At 42.4% G+C, this 17755-nt stretch overlaps 1 protein-coding gene across 1 annotated transcript; it reads right to left on the bottom strand.

Moving 5' to 3' along the window:
* Positions 1–9905: 9905 nt before the first annotated feature.
* LOC308139497 (organic cation/carnitine transporter 2-like) lies at positions 9906–15902 on the bottom strand (the record flags this gene model as incomplete). Its single annotated transcript, XM_080508958.1, has 11 exons — positions 9906–10023; positions 10273–10408; positions 10531–10713; positions 11817–12031; positions 12963–12996; positions 13435–13553; positions 13727–13895; positions 13982–14136; positions 14224–14327; positions 14485–14667; positions 15696–15902. The coding sequence occupies 11 exons, from the start codon at positions 15900–15902 to the stop codon at positions 9954–9956; spliced, it is 1575 nt and encodes a 524-aa protein (XP_080365084.1). The 3' UTR covers positions 9906–9953.
* Positions 15903–17755: the final 1853 nt, after the last annotated feature.

The raw sequence follows: 17755 nt of genomic DNA, 5'->3' as shown, positions 1-17755 counted from the left end.
TTGTTTTTCTCTGAAAAGACAAACCAACTCGTGGGAATTTTTTCACCACTAACTCATGTTTTCTTGAAATACCCATGGATTTCACAGCATTTCTAGTGGTGGATCACCAAACTCTTATCTGGTAGTATACAATAGTCTTATATCTACAAAAGTGAAATCTTATGCAAGAACGCACAGGCACACACACGCACGCGCGCACGCACACACACACGCACACACACACACACACACACACACACACACACACACACACACACACACACACACACACACACACACACACACACACACACACATTCACATACACACACACACACACACACACACACACACACACACACACACACACACACACACACACACACACACACACACACACACACACACACACACACACACACGAAAAGCCAAGCAAGTCTTTATCCAAACAATCAACTGAGTGACAGTGGAGACATACCTGTGGCTGGGGAGGTAAATGCAAAATACAAAATAAAAACTTTGAATACAAACTATTCAAAAATAATTCTGTTAATACAAAACTTTATTTCAAATACCTCTTCTTCCGGCTCTTAGCGAAGGCGTGGGATTCATGATAGCAGGTATGCTGCTGATTGGAGCTGGCGGCTTTCTGATCTATCGCAAAGTTGAGAAGACGAGGGAAGCCGCATTGGGAAGGTTGCCTATCGTCACTGAAGGACTGTGCCAAGCTTTGAACGCTCAGACTCATGTGATAAACGAACTCAAGAGTACGACTCTTGAATGTTTACACGAAATTGGATCGATCTTGGAGGATATTTGAACTCGTTTGGAAGCTAAAATCTTGCCACAATTGGAGCAGCATTGGAGACCAGAGACACTCAAGGTCGACAGATAAAGCTGAAGCGCCTGAACGAAAACAAACCTAATCTACAATTCGGACTCCCAGACACCCAGTCGCCAAGGCTGGTGCCTTTTTTTCCCTCCTCTCCTCACCTCATGTTGTCCTTCTTTCCCCAAAACTTTCTATGCAATTTCGTTGTACCTGTACATTGACAATAAAGCTTCTGATTCTGATTCCGATTCTGATATTGTCATTACAAACAATCCCAATTGACTTTCATATATCACCAGACTTTGAAAGTGCTTTCCTTTTCATGAACGGGAACTTTATGATGTGAAGAGACATCAAATAAACAATAAAATTGGTATTCTGTAGAAAGGAAACCTGGAACAAATGAAGATCAGTCCACGATCCCTCCTCCCATCACTCATGAATGAGACCCAGAGATACTTGAATTCCTCCACCTGCGGAAGGTCCACCCCCCTACCAGGAGTGCATGCCATCCTTTTTTGTGAGAAGACCATGAACTCAAACTTGGTTGGGCTGATCTGCATCCAGACCGCTTCACACTGAGACCATAGGCTTTCTCCAAGTCCACAAAACACATGTAGACTGGGCCCTTGTTCCACGACCAGGAGGAAACTATTGGTTGGAGTGTCCTTTCTAGTACCCCCAACATCAACGAAGTGTGAAAATGACCACCACCCCGGTCTGCCAGTCAGAAGAAACTGTACCCGAGGTACATGCGAGACTGTGAACCAGGACAGCACCGCAATATCCAGGGCCCTCAGCAGCTCCCGGCGTATCTCGCCTACTCCTGGGGCCTTGCCACCAGGGAAATGGACAAGGACACATCAGAAGTTTCAGACCCTGCCTCCTGTAAGGGATGCGTGTGTCCCGGGTTCAGGAAATGCTGAAAGTGTTCCTTCCACCTCCAGTGGAGATCCTCAGTCGAGGTCAGAAAATGTCCACTCTTGCTGAGCAAAGGTTGAGATAGGGGCCGTCAACATGAGACCGCCGGTTCACTTAAAAGCATTCAAATTCTAAAACCCTCGGCTGTGAGGTGTGGACAGCAAAGATGATCATCTGTGGAATAAGATTATGCAACACCCCCGTCCCCGACCCCCCATCGTGGTCGACAATGCAATGTCATATACGGACAACTGTGTATGGTCCATGAAACTTGACTTGAAAAGGAGAGCATACAATTAGATTTATATTACAATAAACACACACACACACCCACGCAAACGCACACGCACACACGCACACGCACACACACACACACACACACACACACACACACACACACACACACATATAACATGTGGAAATTAGATAAATTAGTAGATTAGATAATTAGCTAGATTAGTAACGTCAAAATAGTAACTCGAGACACCGAGTTACTATCTAATTCTCACATACATGCCACACACACACACACATGAATAAGAGAGGCTATAATTCTCAGCCGCTCTGAATCATATATTCCCTCTTTACCATAAATAAATGGGGCTGGGACTTTTTTTTTTTTTTACTTTTGAGTATTATAAAGTGAATTTCTGCTCCTTTCACTTTATATGTAGATGTGTCTAAATCAAATGCTTCAACATCAGGAGGAATGGATGTGTAGAATTGTACAACGCAACTCTACAGCCGTTTCTAACGGCAACCTATGCTTCAGGGACCAAGCAGTTTGGCGATGAGGCAAACAGTTTTTTTTTTCTGGAAAAGGGGCTTTTTTTACCCAAAGAAAAGACAAAATGTAAACTTAAGTGTTCTGTGACAAAAAATGAGGTCAACAAAACAAACTCAAAATATCTAACAAGCACAGGTGTAAACACAAAAAAACTGACCGAACAAAATGAGCCACCAGGGAGTATATATAGTGACTGGGTAAAACCACCTAAGACACAAGGGTGAAACAAATGACACTACACAAGCTAATGATGGGGAAAACTATGTAAACGCAAAGAAAACACCTCTGCCATGGCAAGAGATTATAGGGCTGATTGCTTGGGACATAAAAGAGGTTCGGTTTTCGTAAGAAAAATCTTAGAATTCCTCAAAATGTAAGACCTCTCTTAGAATTTTTCCTTACTAAAATGAAAGTAATTCACAAAGCATCCTAGGCCCTAAGAGAGCTCCTAAGATGGGAAACCAATAAAAATAGTGAGGTGGACTTTTAAGAAGCCTAAGAGTGGTAAAAAGTTTAAAAAATAACCATTGTGGACAGAAACAATAACAATTAAAGCTGCAAGCAGCATTGGTCGGGACCTCGAGACTGCCCGTCGGGGGGGGTGGCTATGAACGGTTTAAAATATTTGCTTAAATATTATAAAAAAAAAAAATAAATAAAATTATGACTTTTATTTTGAAAAAACTGCGTCAAAACCAGCTAATTAGCTAGTGATTTGTGATCGCAGCAACCCCATTAGGCTACCTACCAAATTTCGGCTCAATCAGACAATGTTTCCTCGCATGCTAACAGGCATGCTAAGCCGCAAGCTAGCCGAGCTGCCTGAAAATGTCTGTTGGGTGCTCCCCAGATGGCCCCGATCCTGAATCTGGTCTTACTTCAATTCTAGTGTGAATGACACTGCACTTATGGAACAATAAAGGTTTTTCAAAAACTTCCACCGACATGAATTATATGGCCTCAGGCCAGGCCTCCTACGGAGGTCAGTGTGTGACATGAGACTGACCTGGTGGAGTGCCGGGCCTAGGAGGCCCGGCCTTTGTCAGCGGTGTACGAAGGTGTGAATGACGCAGCACTTATGGAACAGGAAAGGTTTTTCAAAAACTTCCACCGACATGAATTTGAGGGCCTTTGTCAGTTGTGTACGGATTACAAAAGGAAGCTGGCATTGGCCAGGCCTGCGGCCTGGCCTTTCGTAAACTGTGGCTCAAGCCCATCGGGGTGGCCACGATACTCTAGACCAGTTAATGATCATTTTTTATCTTTTAAAAAAAATAGTATTTTTTTAATTACTTTTATTTTGAAAAAAACGGCTCAAAACCAGCTAATTATGTAGTGATTCCTGACCGCAGCGGCCTCATTAGGCCACCTACCAAATTTCAGCTCAATCGGATAATGTTTGTTAAAATGCTAACGGGCTTGCTAGGCCTATGAGATCCTGAAAATGTCACTGAGATGCTCCCCCTCCCCCTCCCCCGGTCCCCGGAGCAGGATTGCGCAATCCTGCTGTAGGTTTTCACAGCAGGTGCACGTCACTTTGATCGTTAACTGAGAGACCTAGAGTGGGACAGAGTGAAGATGAATTCCAGAACTTTCCAAACAACTGCTCTGAATCCATAGTTATCGGGGGAGTATGTGGATAAAAATACCATACTTTTGTAGGAATTTTTGTCGTCTTTAATACTGTGTGGGTTTGGAAGCAGTCAGAGGTAAACTTTGGACACCAGGGGGCGCTGTTTGGCAGGAACGGCAGATTTGGCTCCATCCGCTATAGTGTTAAGATTTCGGACGAGAAAAATGTTACTGTGTCGCTTTAACTCGTCATTCTGGGGACTTGTTTTGGAATTTTCCCCACATATGTTACATCCTCTTGTTCGGCAGGGTCTCGCGGTCGTGGCGATGCCCTCGGTTTGTGGCTGAGAGTCACGGTTTGCAAACAGTTAAGAGTAGTTCGGGGAGTTTAAAATCGTTGATTTTGGGGGACAATTTTCGGTTTCCCCATGTTAATGGATGACAGGAGCCAAAAAGGCGATTAGGGGGTGGGGAGCTTGGACGGCTAATAAAAATTAAACTGGACTAGGTAAGAAAAATTCCCTCTAAATTATTGTAGTAAACAATCTCCTCTATTTTTGTATATCTCAATTTAACTGATACGACCTTCGCCCTATGATGGTTTAGATTTTCCGTTTCGGCCTTTTTCTCCCTTTTTTGGGCGAACACCTTACTTTGAAAGGCAAATAGCCGGCTTCCTGTTGGAGTTAGGTCAAAAGTTAGAGCGCGTGAGTCGTAGGGCTCGAGTAGACGAAGAAGTTTCGTATTCGCGACATTTCTCTACGACATTCCTACGGACCGTGGCGGGCGATTGCAATTTTCTAGGTGGCGCTAGAGAGCCATTTTTGGATTTTCATGGAATGTTTTGACATGGTCACCGGCTCTATGCGAATTTTCACGAGCCTGCCAAATTTGGTGAGTTTTTGAGCGTGTCTAGGGGGTCAAATATGAGCGCAACGGAAAAGAAAGCGGAAAAATAATTAAAGCTGCAAGCAGCATTGGTCGGGACCTCGAGATTGCCCGTCGGGGGGTGGCTATGAACGGTTAATTAAAAAAAATATTATTTAAGCAAAAAAAAAAAAAAAAAAAAATTAGTACTTTTATTTTGAAAAAACGGCGTCAAAACCAGCTAATTAGCTAGTGATGTGTGACCGCAGCTCCCCCATTAGGCCACCTACCAAATTTCAGCTCAATCGGACAATGCTTGCTCGCATGCTAACAGGCATGCTAAGCCGCAAGCTAGCCGAGCTGCCTGAAAATGTCTGTTGGGTACTCCTCAGATGGCCCCGATCCTGAATCTGGTCTTACTTCAATTGTAGTGTGAATGACACTGCACTTATGGCACAATAAAGTTTTTCAAAAACTTCCACCGACATACATATGAGGGCCTCAGGCCAAGCCTCCTACAGCGGTCAGTGTGGGACGATTGAGTGACCTGGTGGAGTGCCGGGCCTAGGAGGCCCGGCCTTTGTCGGCGGTGCACGGTGTGAATGACGCAGCACTTATCGAACATGAAAGGTGTTTCAAAAACTTCCACCGACATGAATTTGAGGGCCTCAGGCCAGGTCTCATACAGGTTTTGCATGTCCTCATGACAGGAGAACATGAGACATGAGAGTGAGGTCAGGTCACATGAGAGTAACCTGACCTGAGAATGACTGCTGAGGTCACTCTCAGGTCAAACTGCAGGATATGACAGGCTGTCAATCACACAGCAGTGATGAGCCTGAAGCTACAGGAAGCTGCCCATATATGGAGTGATGCACTGACCAATCACAGTGGAGAATTTCACAGCTGCACCGAGCGCGGACACTCTGACGGCAGAGTGAGCCAGAGAGGATTATATTAGAAGATTTTGCGAACAAGTGCTCTTAATCTATACTTATCGGGGGAGTATGTGGATAAAAATACCATACTTTTGTAGGAATTTTTGTCCTCTTTAAGATTGTGTACGCTTGGAAGCAGTCGGAGGTAAACTTTGGACACCAGGGTGCGCTGTTTGGCGACAACGCCGGATATCTCCCATCAGGATTCAATGTAAAAATGTAGAACGAAAAAAATGTTACTCTGTCGCTTTAACTCGTCATTCTGGGGACTTGTTTTGGAATTTTCCCCACATATGTTACATCCTCTTGTTCGGCAGGGTCTCGCGGGCATGGCGATGCCCTCGGTTTGTGGCTGAGAGTCACGGTTTGCAAACAGTTAAGAGTAGTTCGGGGAGTTTAAAATCGTTGATTTTCGGCGAGAATTTTCCGTTTCCCCATGTTAATGGATGACAGGAGCCAAAAAGGCGATTAGGGGGTGGGGAGCTTGGACGGCTAATAAAAATTAAACTGGACTAGGTAAGAAAAATTCCCTCTAAATATTTGTAGTAAACAATCTCCTCTATTTTTGTATATCTCAATTTAACCAATACGACCTTCGCCCTATGATGGTTTAGATTTTCCGTTTCGGCCTTTTTTTGCCTTTTTTGGGCGAACACCTTACTTTGAAAGGCAAATAGCCGGCTTCCTGTTGGAGCTAGGTCAAAAGTTAGAGCGCGTGAGTCGTAGGGCTCGAGTAGACGAAGAAGTTTCGTATTCGCGACATTTCTGTACGACATTCCTACGGACCGTGGCGGGCGATTAAATGTGTCTAGGTGGCGCTAGAGAGCCATTTTTGGAATTTAATGGAATTTATTGACGTGATAATATAGATTGCCACACTTTTGACGAGTCTTCCAAATTTGGTGAGTTTTTGAGCGTGTTTAGGGGGTCAAATATGGGATTTAGTCCGTGAAAGAAAAAGAAAAATAAAATTAAAGCTGCAAGCAGCATTGGTCGGGACCTCGAGATTGCCCGTCGGGGGGGTGGCTATGAACGGTTAATAAAAAAAAAAATTATTTAAGCAAAAAAAAAAAAAAAAAAAATTAGTACTTTTATTTTTAAAAAACGGCGTCGGAACCAGCTAATTAGCTAGTGATTTGTGACCGCAGCATCCCCATTAGGCCACCTATCAAATTTCAGCTCAATTGGACAATGTTTGGTAGCATGCTAATGTGCATGCTATGCCGCAAGCTAGCGGATACACCTGAAAAGCTCAGTGTGGTACTCCCCAGGTTTCCCCGATCCCGAATCTGGTCTTACTTCAATTCTAGTGTGAATGACACTGCACTTATGGAACAATAAAGGTTTTTCAAAAACTTCCACCGACATGAATTATATGGCCTCAGGCCAGGCCTCCTACGGAGGTCAATGTGGGACGATGGAGTGACCTGGTGGAGTGCCGGGCCTAGGAGGCCCGGCCTTTGTCGGCGTGAACGAAGGTGTGAATGACGCAGCACTTATGGAACAGGAAAGGTTTTTCAAAAACTTCCACCGACATGAATTTGAGGGCCTTTGTCAGTTGTGTACGGATTACAAAAGGAAGCTGGCATTGGCCAGGCCTGCGGCCTGGCCTTTCGTAAACTGTGGCTCAAGCCCATCGGGGTGGCCACGATACTCTAGACCAGTTAATGATCATTTTTTATCTTTTAAAAAAAATAGTATTTTTTTAATTACTTTTATTTTGAAAAAAACGGCTCAAAACCAGCTAATTATGTAGTGATTCATGACCGCAGCGGCCTCATTAGGCCACCTACCAAATTTCAGCTCAATCGGATAATGTTTGTTAAAATGCTAACGGGCTTGCTAGGCCTATGTGATCCTGAAAATGTCACTGAGATGCTCCCCCTCCCCCTCCCCCGGTCCCCGGAGCAGGATTGCGCAATCCTGCTGTAGATTTTCACAGCAGGTGCACGTCACTTTGATCATTAAGTGTGAGAGCTAGAGTGGGAGAGATATTTTCATAATTCCAAGATGTCGCAAACAACTGCTCTGAATCCATAGTTATCGGGGGAGTATGTGGATAAAAATACCATACTTTTGTAGGAATTTTTGTCGTCTTTAATACTGTGTGGGTTTGGAAGCAGTCAGAGGTAAACTTTGGACACCAGGGGGCGCTGTTTGGCAGGAACGGCAGATTTGGCTCCATCCGCTATAGTGTTAAGATTTCGGACGAGAAAAATGTTACTGTGTCGCTTTAACTCGTCATTCTGGGGACTTGTTTTGGAATTTTCCCCACATATGTTACATCCTCTTGTTCGGCAGGGTCTCGTGGGCGTGGCGATGCCCTCGGTTTGTGGCTGAGAGTCACGGTTTGCAAACAGTTAAGAGTAGTTCGGGGAGTTTAAAATCGTTGATTTTCGGCGAGAATTTTCCGTTTCCCCATGTTAATGGATGACAGGAGCCAAAATGCCGATTAGGGGGTGGGGAGCTTGGACGGCTAATAAAAATTAAACTGGACTAGGTAAGAAAAATTCCCTCTAAATTATTGTAGTAAACAATCTCCTCTATTTTTGTATATCTCAATTTAACCGATACGACCTTCGCCCTATGATGGTTTAGATTTTCCGTTTCGGCCTTTTTCTCCCTTTTTTGGGCGAACACCTTACTTTGAAAGGCAAATAGCCGGCTTCCTGTTGGAGTTAGGTCAAAAGTTAGAGCGCGTGAGTCGTAGGGCTCGAGTAGACGAAGAAGTTTTGTATTCGCAACATTTCTCTACGACATTCCTACGGACCGTGGCGGGCGATTGAATGTGTCTAGGTGGCGCTAGAGAGACATTTTTGGATTTTCTCAGAATTTTTTGACATGAGATTATGGAGTGCCACACTTTTGACGAGTCTCCCAAATTTGGTGAGTTTTTGAGCGTGTTTAGGGGGTCAAATTGAGGGATTTATGCGCGAAAGAAAAACGAACAAATAATAATAAGAAACATTCGAAATACAATATAGAATTTCGCCACCAGGTAGTGGCCGACGCCCCCAAAGGGGGCGTCGGCCACTCTGGGAGGGTCAGGGGAGTAACCGGATGAGTGCGGGCCCTCCTTCGGAGGGCCCGCACTTTTGGCGACGACGAAATCCAAAAGAGACCTGCCGTTGGCTGGGCCTAGGGCCCACCCGTTGGCGAGGTCCCTAAAAAGAATAAACATTCGAAAAACAATATATAATTTCGCCACCAGGTAGTGGCCGCTGGCCACTCTGGGAGGGTCAGGGGAGTAACCGGATGAGTGCGGGCCCTCCTTCGGAGGGCCCGCACTTTTGGCGACGACGAAATCCAAAAGAGACCTGCCGTTGGCATGGGCCTAGGGCCCATGCCGTTGGCGAGGTCCCTAATAAGAAGAAGAAACATTCGAAATACAATATAGAATTTCGCCACCAGGTAGTGGCCGACGCCCCCTCCGGGGGCGTCGGCCACTCTGAGGAGGTCATGAGAGCAACCGGATGAGTGTGGGGCCTCCTCCGGAGGCCCCACACTTTTGGCGACGACGAAATCCAAAAGAGACCTGCCGTTGGCTGGGCCTAGGGCCCAGCCGTTGGCGAGGTCCCTAATAATCAAATCACTTTAATAATCAGCATGTGAACAAAGTAAGTTCAATCATTTTTTAAGCTGTGTATAAATAAAAAATGTTTTTCTAAGTTTCATTAAATAATTTTCATGATTACAATTTTTAATACAGCCCAAGATATTTGATGACTTACTTTTATTTTTCAAGCTGTACTGTTTATTCTGATAATTGTATTTAATTTAACTATTGATTTCATTTTTTTAAATTATTTGTTTAGTATATCTTATTAGACTGATATAACAGAATTGGCTATCATTTCCTGTTAAACAGGTAGTGCTCCCAAGGTATATGATACAGATCAAACTACATTTTCAATAAAATAATGATTTGATCATTATTAATCATTATTGATAGCTAAACTGCCAAAACCCAACATAAATGGTACCACATGATCCTTATGATGTAAGAACTCTCCACAGATACAAAACATTTCTTCAAATTTATTATGATTACAAACAATCACAACTGACTCTCAAGCATCACCACAGACTTTGAGTTTGCTTTTCTCTTCATGCACGGGCACTTTATCCTGTTGAGAGACACAAGAAATAAGATGTTATTGATTTTGGTGTTCTACATAAGGAAAATTGTGACAATGGATGATGAACTATTTCTATACACAGGTATCATTATAACTGATATCAGAGCCTCTTCATTATAATGAGAATTGTTTTTACTGTGATTCTTACATCAGAACAACTATAAAATCCAAATCACATTAAGTTACATGACTGTTACATGCATATAACACATGAAGAAGCTGCTTTGAACGTCTCACCTTTCTCTTTTTTGCATCTGCTGAATAGTCTGAGGAAGAGGCTGGCCAAAACTCTCCGGTAGGAATATACTGGCAAAGACAGCCAGGAAGCAAAGAGTCCCCAGTACAATCTGAGGCAGGTACTTAGAGTATACACCTGCACAAGGCAGTGGAGAAAAATACAATGAGAGAAAGGCTTGAATCATTGCACTAGGTTCAAAAAATCATGGAGTGGAAAAACAACTTGCTGTTATTGATCCTTCAGTTCAGTGTACTCACTCAGCTCTAGTATAAATGGTGCAATACAGCTTCCAACTCGAGACACGGCTGAACACGTCCCCGTTGCCGTGTTCCTGAGTGCTGTTGGGTAAAGCTCAGCGGTGTACACATACATCAGGGAAAAACCAGCCGTGACACCAAATTTTCCCACCATTTCCAGAGTCATAGACAGACCTGACAAATCTAAAGTGAGAGAAGACAAACAGGACATGGGAACAGGATGTTTAATGGTCGTCTTGTTAATTTACTGTACTGCACCACATGGACCTGCTGGTCTTAAAATCAGTTGTGGTTGAGTGCATTGGAAGCACGTTGCTGTCCAGGAGCAAACAAGACAAGTCTGCAGTCAATGGTGCAGTGTTTTAATATTCTCAGAGTGCAGGAGTACCTGTTGTTGTACCCTTAGAGTTTTCATTAAAATATTATAACAACATTTCTTTGAATATATTAAATACCAGCATTAGCATATGGGCTCCTCCAAACCATATAAACCTGTGTGTATAGCTGGAGAGACATATTTTAGAAAAGAGAACAGTCTGTTAGTTACTCTGACAGTCAGAAGTTATGTTAAAATGTTCATGTCCTCTCATTATTACTGTTTGACAAATGCACCCATATAATATCAAATCGTCGATGTGTCAGTGTATATTAAAGAAAACAGAAAGGAACATCAATGGGTATAAACTTTATGTGAGTGGGTTCAAGATTGAACATTACAATACTTGTGCTCATGGGTAGAGTTATTTTGCAGATTTTGATTGCATTTTGAGTGACAAAGAACAACAAGACAAGTACTCATTCACTATTAACAAATAAGATAAGATCAAAATAATTAAGATTAAAATGGATCTAAATAAACCATAATAAAACACAATAGAAAACTTCGGGAGATAAAAACATTCTCTAACTTAACATCCAGAATAAGAACATACAATAAAAAAGTAATGATAATAAATATTGCTAAGAAATAAAATGAATGAATTAGATGACGTTCATTGTCATTGTTTTTATAAAGCGACAGTGACAGGAACAACGCTGCTTTTATAAAGCTTTGTCCTGCTCCTTGAGACTAAAAACCAAGGTGTGGATCTAAAACATTTGTTTGGGTTTAATTATTGACTCTAAAATTGACAATAAGTGTGAATGTTTGTGATTGTTTTGTGAACAAGGTTTATTCTGCTTAGACCATATAGCCAGCTCCAGCTCCCTTAAGTTAAAGTATTGAAGAAACTACAGTAGATATTGAGAAATTGCAGATGATTGTTTTGTCAGTGTTTAGAGTTTACCTTGAGGAACCAGTAGAATGCTATAAAGTGATGCTCCTCCAAGCACCAATATACAAATTACAGCCAATCGGCGAGGCAGGTATTGCAGAGCCAACCAGCTGCTAATGTATGCTGGAACCTCTACAGCCGCTGAGATGAAGCAGCTGATGTATGGGTCAGTATGAAGCTGGGATGTGTTGAGGGACAGTCCAATGTAGCCGGTACTCATAGTGAACCTGGAAAAATGTCAAGAGGCATGGTAACCAGGTCTGGTTTTATCTGGAGTGTCATTAGTCATTAGTCCTTCATTTGCAATCACTGCAATTACAGCTTATTATATCTTATTATCTTATTATTATATCTTACAGTTATTATAGGTTTGTGTCAGCTGGTCTGAATGGATACTCACCACAACAGGGAGAGGATCACAGTGATGTTTCGGAGTCCTGCATTCCTCACAAGGGTGAAGACGTTATAATGTTCTTGAGATGGTGCCTCATCACTCTGCAACTATATTGCCTCAGTGTTAGAACTGGCTGGTACACAAATGATGGATGTTGAATTACACTTAGGCACATATAAACGTCATCTAATACTCACATTGATAGTAATTCCTAAAGTTTTACCAGCGTGTCACATATGCAATGAGAAGTCATAACATACTGGATAATTCTTATAGCAACATCAAGGACGCATATAACGTCTCCCCCCTCCCCCACCTTGGACAATCAGATCATCTATCCCTGTTTCTCACACCAGGATACAGACCACTCATACAAAGAACAATGTCTGAAGTGAGTTACGTACAGATTTGATCTGAAAATGCCATCCTACAGTTTTAGTCATAGAATGATTTCCTGAAAAGAAAATTCGCTTTGAAATGTACGATTTCTTTAGGAGAACTTTAGGAGGAAGGATGACATCATCAATGGCAGATGGTCAGGTGGGCCAGACAATCCTTAAGCATGACTCAACCAGCATAGAGCAAGCAATATGTGCTTTGGAGTGGAGTGAGCCGTTACTTGAAGTTAAGCATTTCTCTCTTGGTAATTTGTGACGGGGAGGCAAGCCTTTGTGTTTATTTTACTCTTTTGGTTCCTCAGGTAAGTTGGACTCCTGAAAGCACAGTTTATTTTTTAGACACCTCACGACTTTTAGAGAGCTCACCTTGTGTTCATCACCAGAGCCCTTTGTAAATAATCTGCAAAGAAAATATCACTTTTTCACTGAGAAACTGGTTTTGCGTGGCTGCTTGGACCATTGAAGGATGGCAGTTATGTCACATTCCAGCAGCTTGGATGCTGGGGCATAACAATTGTGCTTCCACAGTTCAAATACATGCATTTTTTTCTAACTGGTGATTCATGTGTGACTGTGGTTTGGCCCTGTGATTGCCATGAACCTGACCATGCTTTACTCTCCTGCATGCAGCTTGCAATCTGTTCTGTGTAATTCAAACTGCTCCTGGGATAGACTACAGTAAACCATGACATTGTTCTTGAGCAGTGATTTCACCAAATACATGCTTTATTTTTAATGTTGTGTCTGCTTTATGTGATCTGTAGCTGATGTTCATGTTTGACACACTTTTACTGACAGGATCTGCATGATTTCAGTCAAAGGCAACTTACATGTACACCGTCAAAGATAGGTTGTGGAGCTTCGACTTTGTTCTTCTTGGCAGCCTTTCTCAATATGGCCTCTGCCTCATCTGCTCTCCCCTGAGAGAGCAGCCAGCGAGGAGACTCTGGGATGAACCTGCCTCAAACAGAGCCCAGATTTAGAAGGCTATCAATTATACTACCTGCTTCAGTGAAGCTTTTTTTTATTCTTTGAGTTCAAAAAATATGATTCATTAAAATATAAATTAGTTTACAGTTTTCTACATGTTTTTATCTTCAGCTTAAGTTGTCATCATTAAATACTCTTACCACCATAATGGCAGGTATAGAAAGCCAGGTAATGACAAAACCAACATGAGAGATGTCCAGTCCCTTAAGAAGTAAGCGAAGAGAGGCAAACACATGTAGCCAACAGCATAGCTCAGAGTTATACCCAAGGATAAGAGGACCCGCACTTTTCCAGTGACGATCTCACTGCCTGCACAAAGAAAGAAAAATATTCCCTCAATAACAGTTTTGAAAAACTTAATTGTAGCATGTGAAATGTAAAATGTGCACATTTACCTAATACAAAAGCAGATACATAATTGGAAATGTGTCCTAAACCACCAAAGAAAAGGAGGATGACGAAGACTACCCAGGAAGGCGAAAAGACTCCAGCTAAAGTGAAAATAGCATGAACTCCCATGGTCATGAAGAAGACAGGCTTTCTTCCAAATCTAGAACAAGAAGTCGAATGACAATGATTAACCTCCTAAGTTCACATATAAAAAGTAATAAAAACTCACAAGTTGCTTTAACTTTACCTGTCTGCAAAGGGTCCTGAAACAAAGCTTCCAGTTAAAACGCCCAAGAATAAAACAGTGGATGTGAAAGGCTTTTTCCACTGCTCACTGCAAACCAAGTCAAACTGAAACATCCACACATGATCAATTCAACACTTTAATAAATGAACCACAAGGAGTCAATGTCTGTGTCATTTGGCAATGTTGAGCTACAAATCCTGGCCAAGTGATTTAAATTGAATTGAAAAAAGCCTCCAGGTACAGAAGGACAAAGACACAGACCTCAGAGACCAGGGTGGACTGGTAGATGTCCTTGCTGTAGCTCCAGCCGTCCACACAGCTCTCCTGCTCCAGATCAGTGAGGTTGACATCCCTGCCAGGAAGGAAACCCTGAGCAGAGAGATTTCTGACCACATCCAGCCTGTATCTGCTGCATCTGCTCAGCTCCTGTTTCCCATCCACCACCTCAAAATCACAACAGCAAAAACTTCAGTGTCTTTTGTAGCAGTTTTTCATTACAGAACTGATTCTTGTACTATATAAGGAAAAATGTTTGATCCTATGGTGAGCGTCCAAGAGTGTGACATTTATCACAAATATATACTAATATATTTATACACAAATATATACTCATCACAGTATGGAGCAGATATGAAGCAACGGAGTGTTACGGAGCAGGATGGCAAAGCATAACCAGAGCCAAATCTGGTGCGCGTTTCCTCCACAGAAAGTACGGTTAAAATGTATTCAGGGTTGAGAGCTCTGCAGATGTGTGATGTTGGTTCAGAGAGAGCAAACGCCGGCACCTGTGACGTTGCCCCAGCAAAGTTCACCGGAGAGCGCTCCGGCAGCACAAAGCCAGTTGGCACCAGTGTCATGGAGCTGGATGTGACAGCTGCAACTTCTGCGTTGGGGCAGAAATCGTGGACGTGATGCAATTCGCTCTCTGTGTGTGGATGCGATTCGAGTCCAATCGTTGCGTTGCATAACGTCGCATCAGAGCTCTGGAGCCGGCCAGTGTGTGCGGGCACACGGCGGCCCGCGACACAATGTGACGCAGACTCAGTAGTACATCAGTTACGGCCGTCGCGCCTTCTCCCGGATCCCAGACTGGGAGAAAAATCTGCAATTCTTGCGGTGGAAACCCAAACTGTACTGGACCATAGCGTTCCATTCCTGCACTTTTTGTGCGGCAGCAACAGAGCTTTAGTCAAGTCATGGTTAATAGGTTAATAAAGCTTTGAGGCTTGAAATGCAGAGGAAAACCTTCATACAGTACCTGCACTATGAGAGTGGAAAGCATGATTTTTATTTTATCTTTATAAATAAACCCTGATCTTCAAAATACATCATTTATCAAGGGGGCAAAGGGCCATTACAAGGAAAACACAATCAATCAATCAAACAATAATTAATATGAATGCACAGCAACGAAACAAGTGAAAGAATCTTCTGATGACTAAGTAAAATTTACACACAGTAGAATCACAAACCTCTATTGGGATGACGGCTCTGTACCAATCAACGGTCAAGTTTAAATCAGGAATCAGGCAGTGGTGAGCCGGAGTGTCTGCCACAAAGACAATTAATAAACTTCTCAGTCCATTGGTCAAGATGCTGACGCAAATCAGGAAGAAAACCTGTTGCTGGAAGCGTCCCCAATGACCCAGGAATGCTGTGGCGTCTTCATAGTCCTGCATAGTGTCTGACAGGTTGCTGTGCTTTCTTGTCTTCGTCCTTTTGAACACAAATTATGCAGCAGACAAGTGTCATTCTCTTGGTATCAGCAGGGAGCAAACTCAGCAGAATTGCTGTGGCAGCCAAAGTTGATTTTAAATGGCCATTATCAGGTTAGAGATTAGTAGAACGAAGTGCACACAGCTTGTCAATGAGTGTTTAATGTGCTGACAGGACATCAAGAAAACAAGTCAGATGTTATTAAAAAGTGCATAAAGGCAAGTATTTCACTTACTTGGACTATGATATTGTTACCCGCACTCAATGATGACAGTGTCCATCCAAATGTTAGTAAATTTATTTAAACAGAAACAGATTAAAATTAGTATTGACACACTCGTCTGCTATCTCGCCTGTCTATGACTGTGCTTACTTCCTTGCTTACCAGGAGAACAACCAGTTTCTTACAGTAATAAAAGCCAGTAAGACAGAAGAGTCTTAGAAAAAAGTCTGAAGAAAAAAAATTTGAAGGCTTAAAAAAACAAAACCTCATATGCTTCAGAAACAAGGCCAAAAATCAAAGTAGAATTTTTTTTCCCCCTGAAGTAAAAAAAAATCTACGCAGCCCCTCTGGTGACGTTGGTGAAAAAAATATTATTGCTTAATAACGCGTGGCCACACGTTATTAAGGCGTGGGAATGAGATAAATAAGTTGTGGCCATGCATTATTAAGGCGTGAGATATATAAGACGTGACCTTTAACTCATCATCATTGTTCGTTTAGCACCAGAGGGGCTCTGTAGCATACTGTTTGCGTTATGAGCCTATGCTTTTTGAGCAGCCGGATTAAGTGTCTCTTGCTAAGAATGACTCCATGCCTAACTGCAAGTGCCTGAAGAATATCATTGTAATTCATTCCCAGATTGAAATAAAACGAATTGTATTCAAACTCGTCCATGTTTGCAAGCAGCTAAAGGAACAATGATGATGAGTTTAAGGTCACGTCTTATATATCTCACGCCTTAATAACGCGTGGCCACGATTTATTTATCATGAAAAGAAAAGGAAAATAAACACAACCAGTGCAAAGCTGACCACACTGACAGAGGCTTCGTCCAGCCAACACATAAACATATTGAAGGCGTGTAGTAAATCACTGACCAATCAGCAGACAGCAGCTCAAACTCAGGACCGTTCCATGGTCCCCGGCACCCCAACGGAAGGGGAGCGGAAAAGCGGTCGCCTTTGGAGCGGTCTGGAGCGGTTTAGACCGCATTCCTGTCGTGACACGCGAACCGGAGCGGTTTAGACCGGTCTAGGCTGGAACTTTTTGTGCGGTGGAAACGGGGCTTTAATGTGATTTCACATCCATGGGCAAATGATGAGGGATGGACAGACATCACTCTGTGAAAAAAAAAAGACTTTTTTCTGAAGCACATGAATTTTTTTCTTCTTCAGTGGCCCTAATACTCTTCCGTACAGTACTGACTGTAAATGGCAAGAATGAATATCGCTTTGCAAATACCTGGTGACTTTCCCTCATTTGCAGAAGTAACAAGGCCTTTTACATTAGATTAAGCAAAAAAATAACAATGGGAAAAAAAGCTAATGAAAGGAACTAATAATACTCTTTATTATATTGACTCTTTAACTTTCCAGGGCTCCACAACATGATCGAATACAACACACATGATGCAATAATTCCAAAAGCAAACACTCCACAGTCACAAATATTGAAAACAGATAAACCAGCCAAAAAGATTAATATAAAATATTTGTAAACATTTCATATTCGAGTATAGTACAGAAAGAAATGGCAATGTCACTGACATGATTAATCTCACAGTGTAAATAACTTCAAATTCTTGTTCAAGTA

This window comes from Blennius ocellaris, assembly GCF_963422515.1.
Source record: "Blennius ocellaris genome assembly, chromosome: 14".
Lineage (NCBI taxonomy): Eukaryota > Metazoa > Chordata > Actinopteri > Blenniiformes > Blenniidae > Blennius > Blennius ocellaris.
Note: the sequence above shows the minus strand (reverse complement) of the source record. Positions and strands in the feature narration are given on the sequence as shown.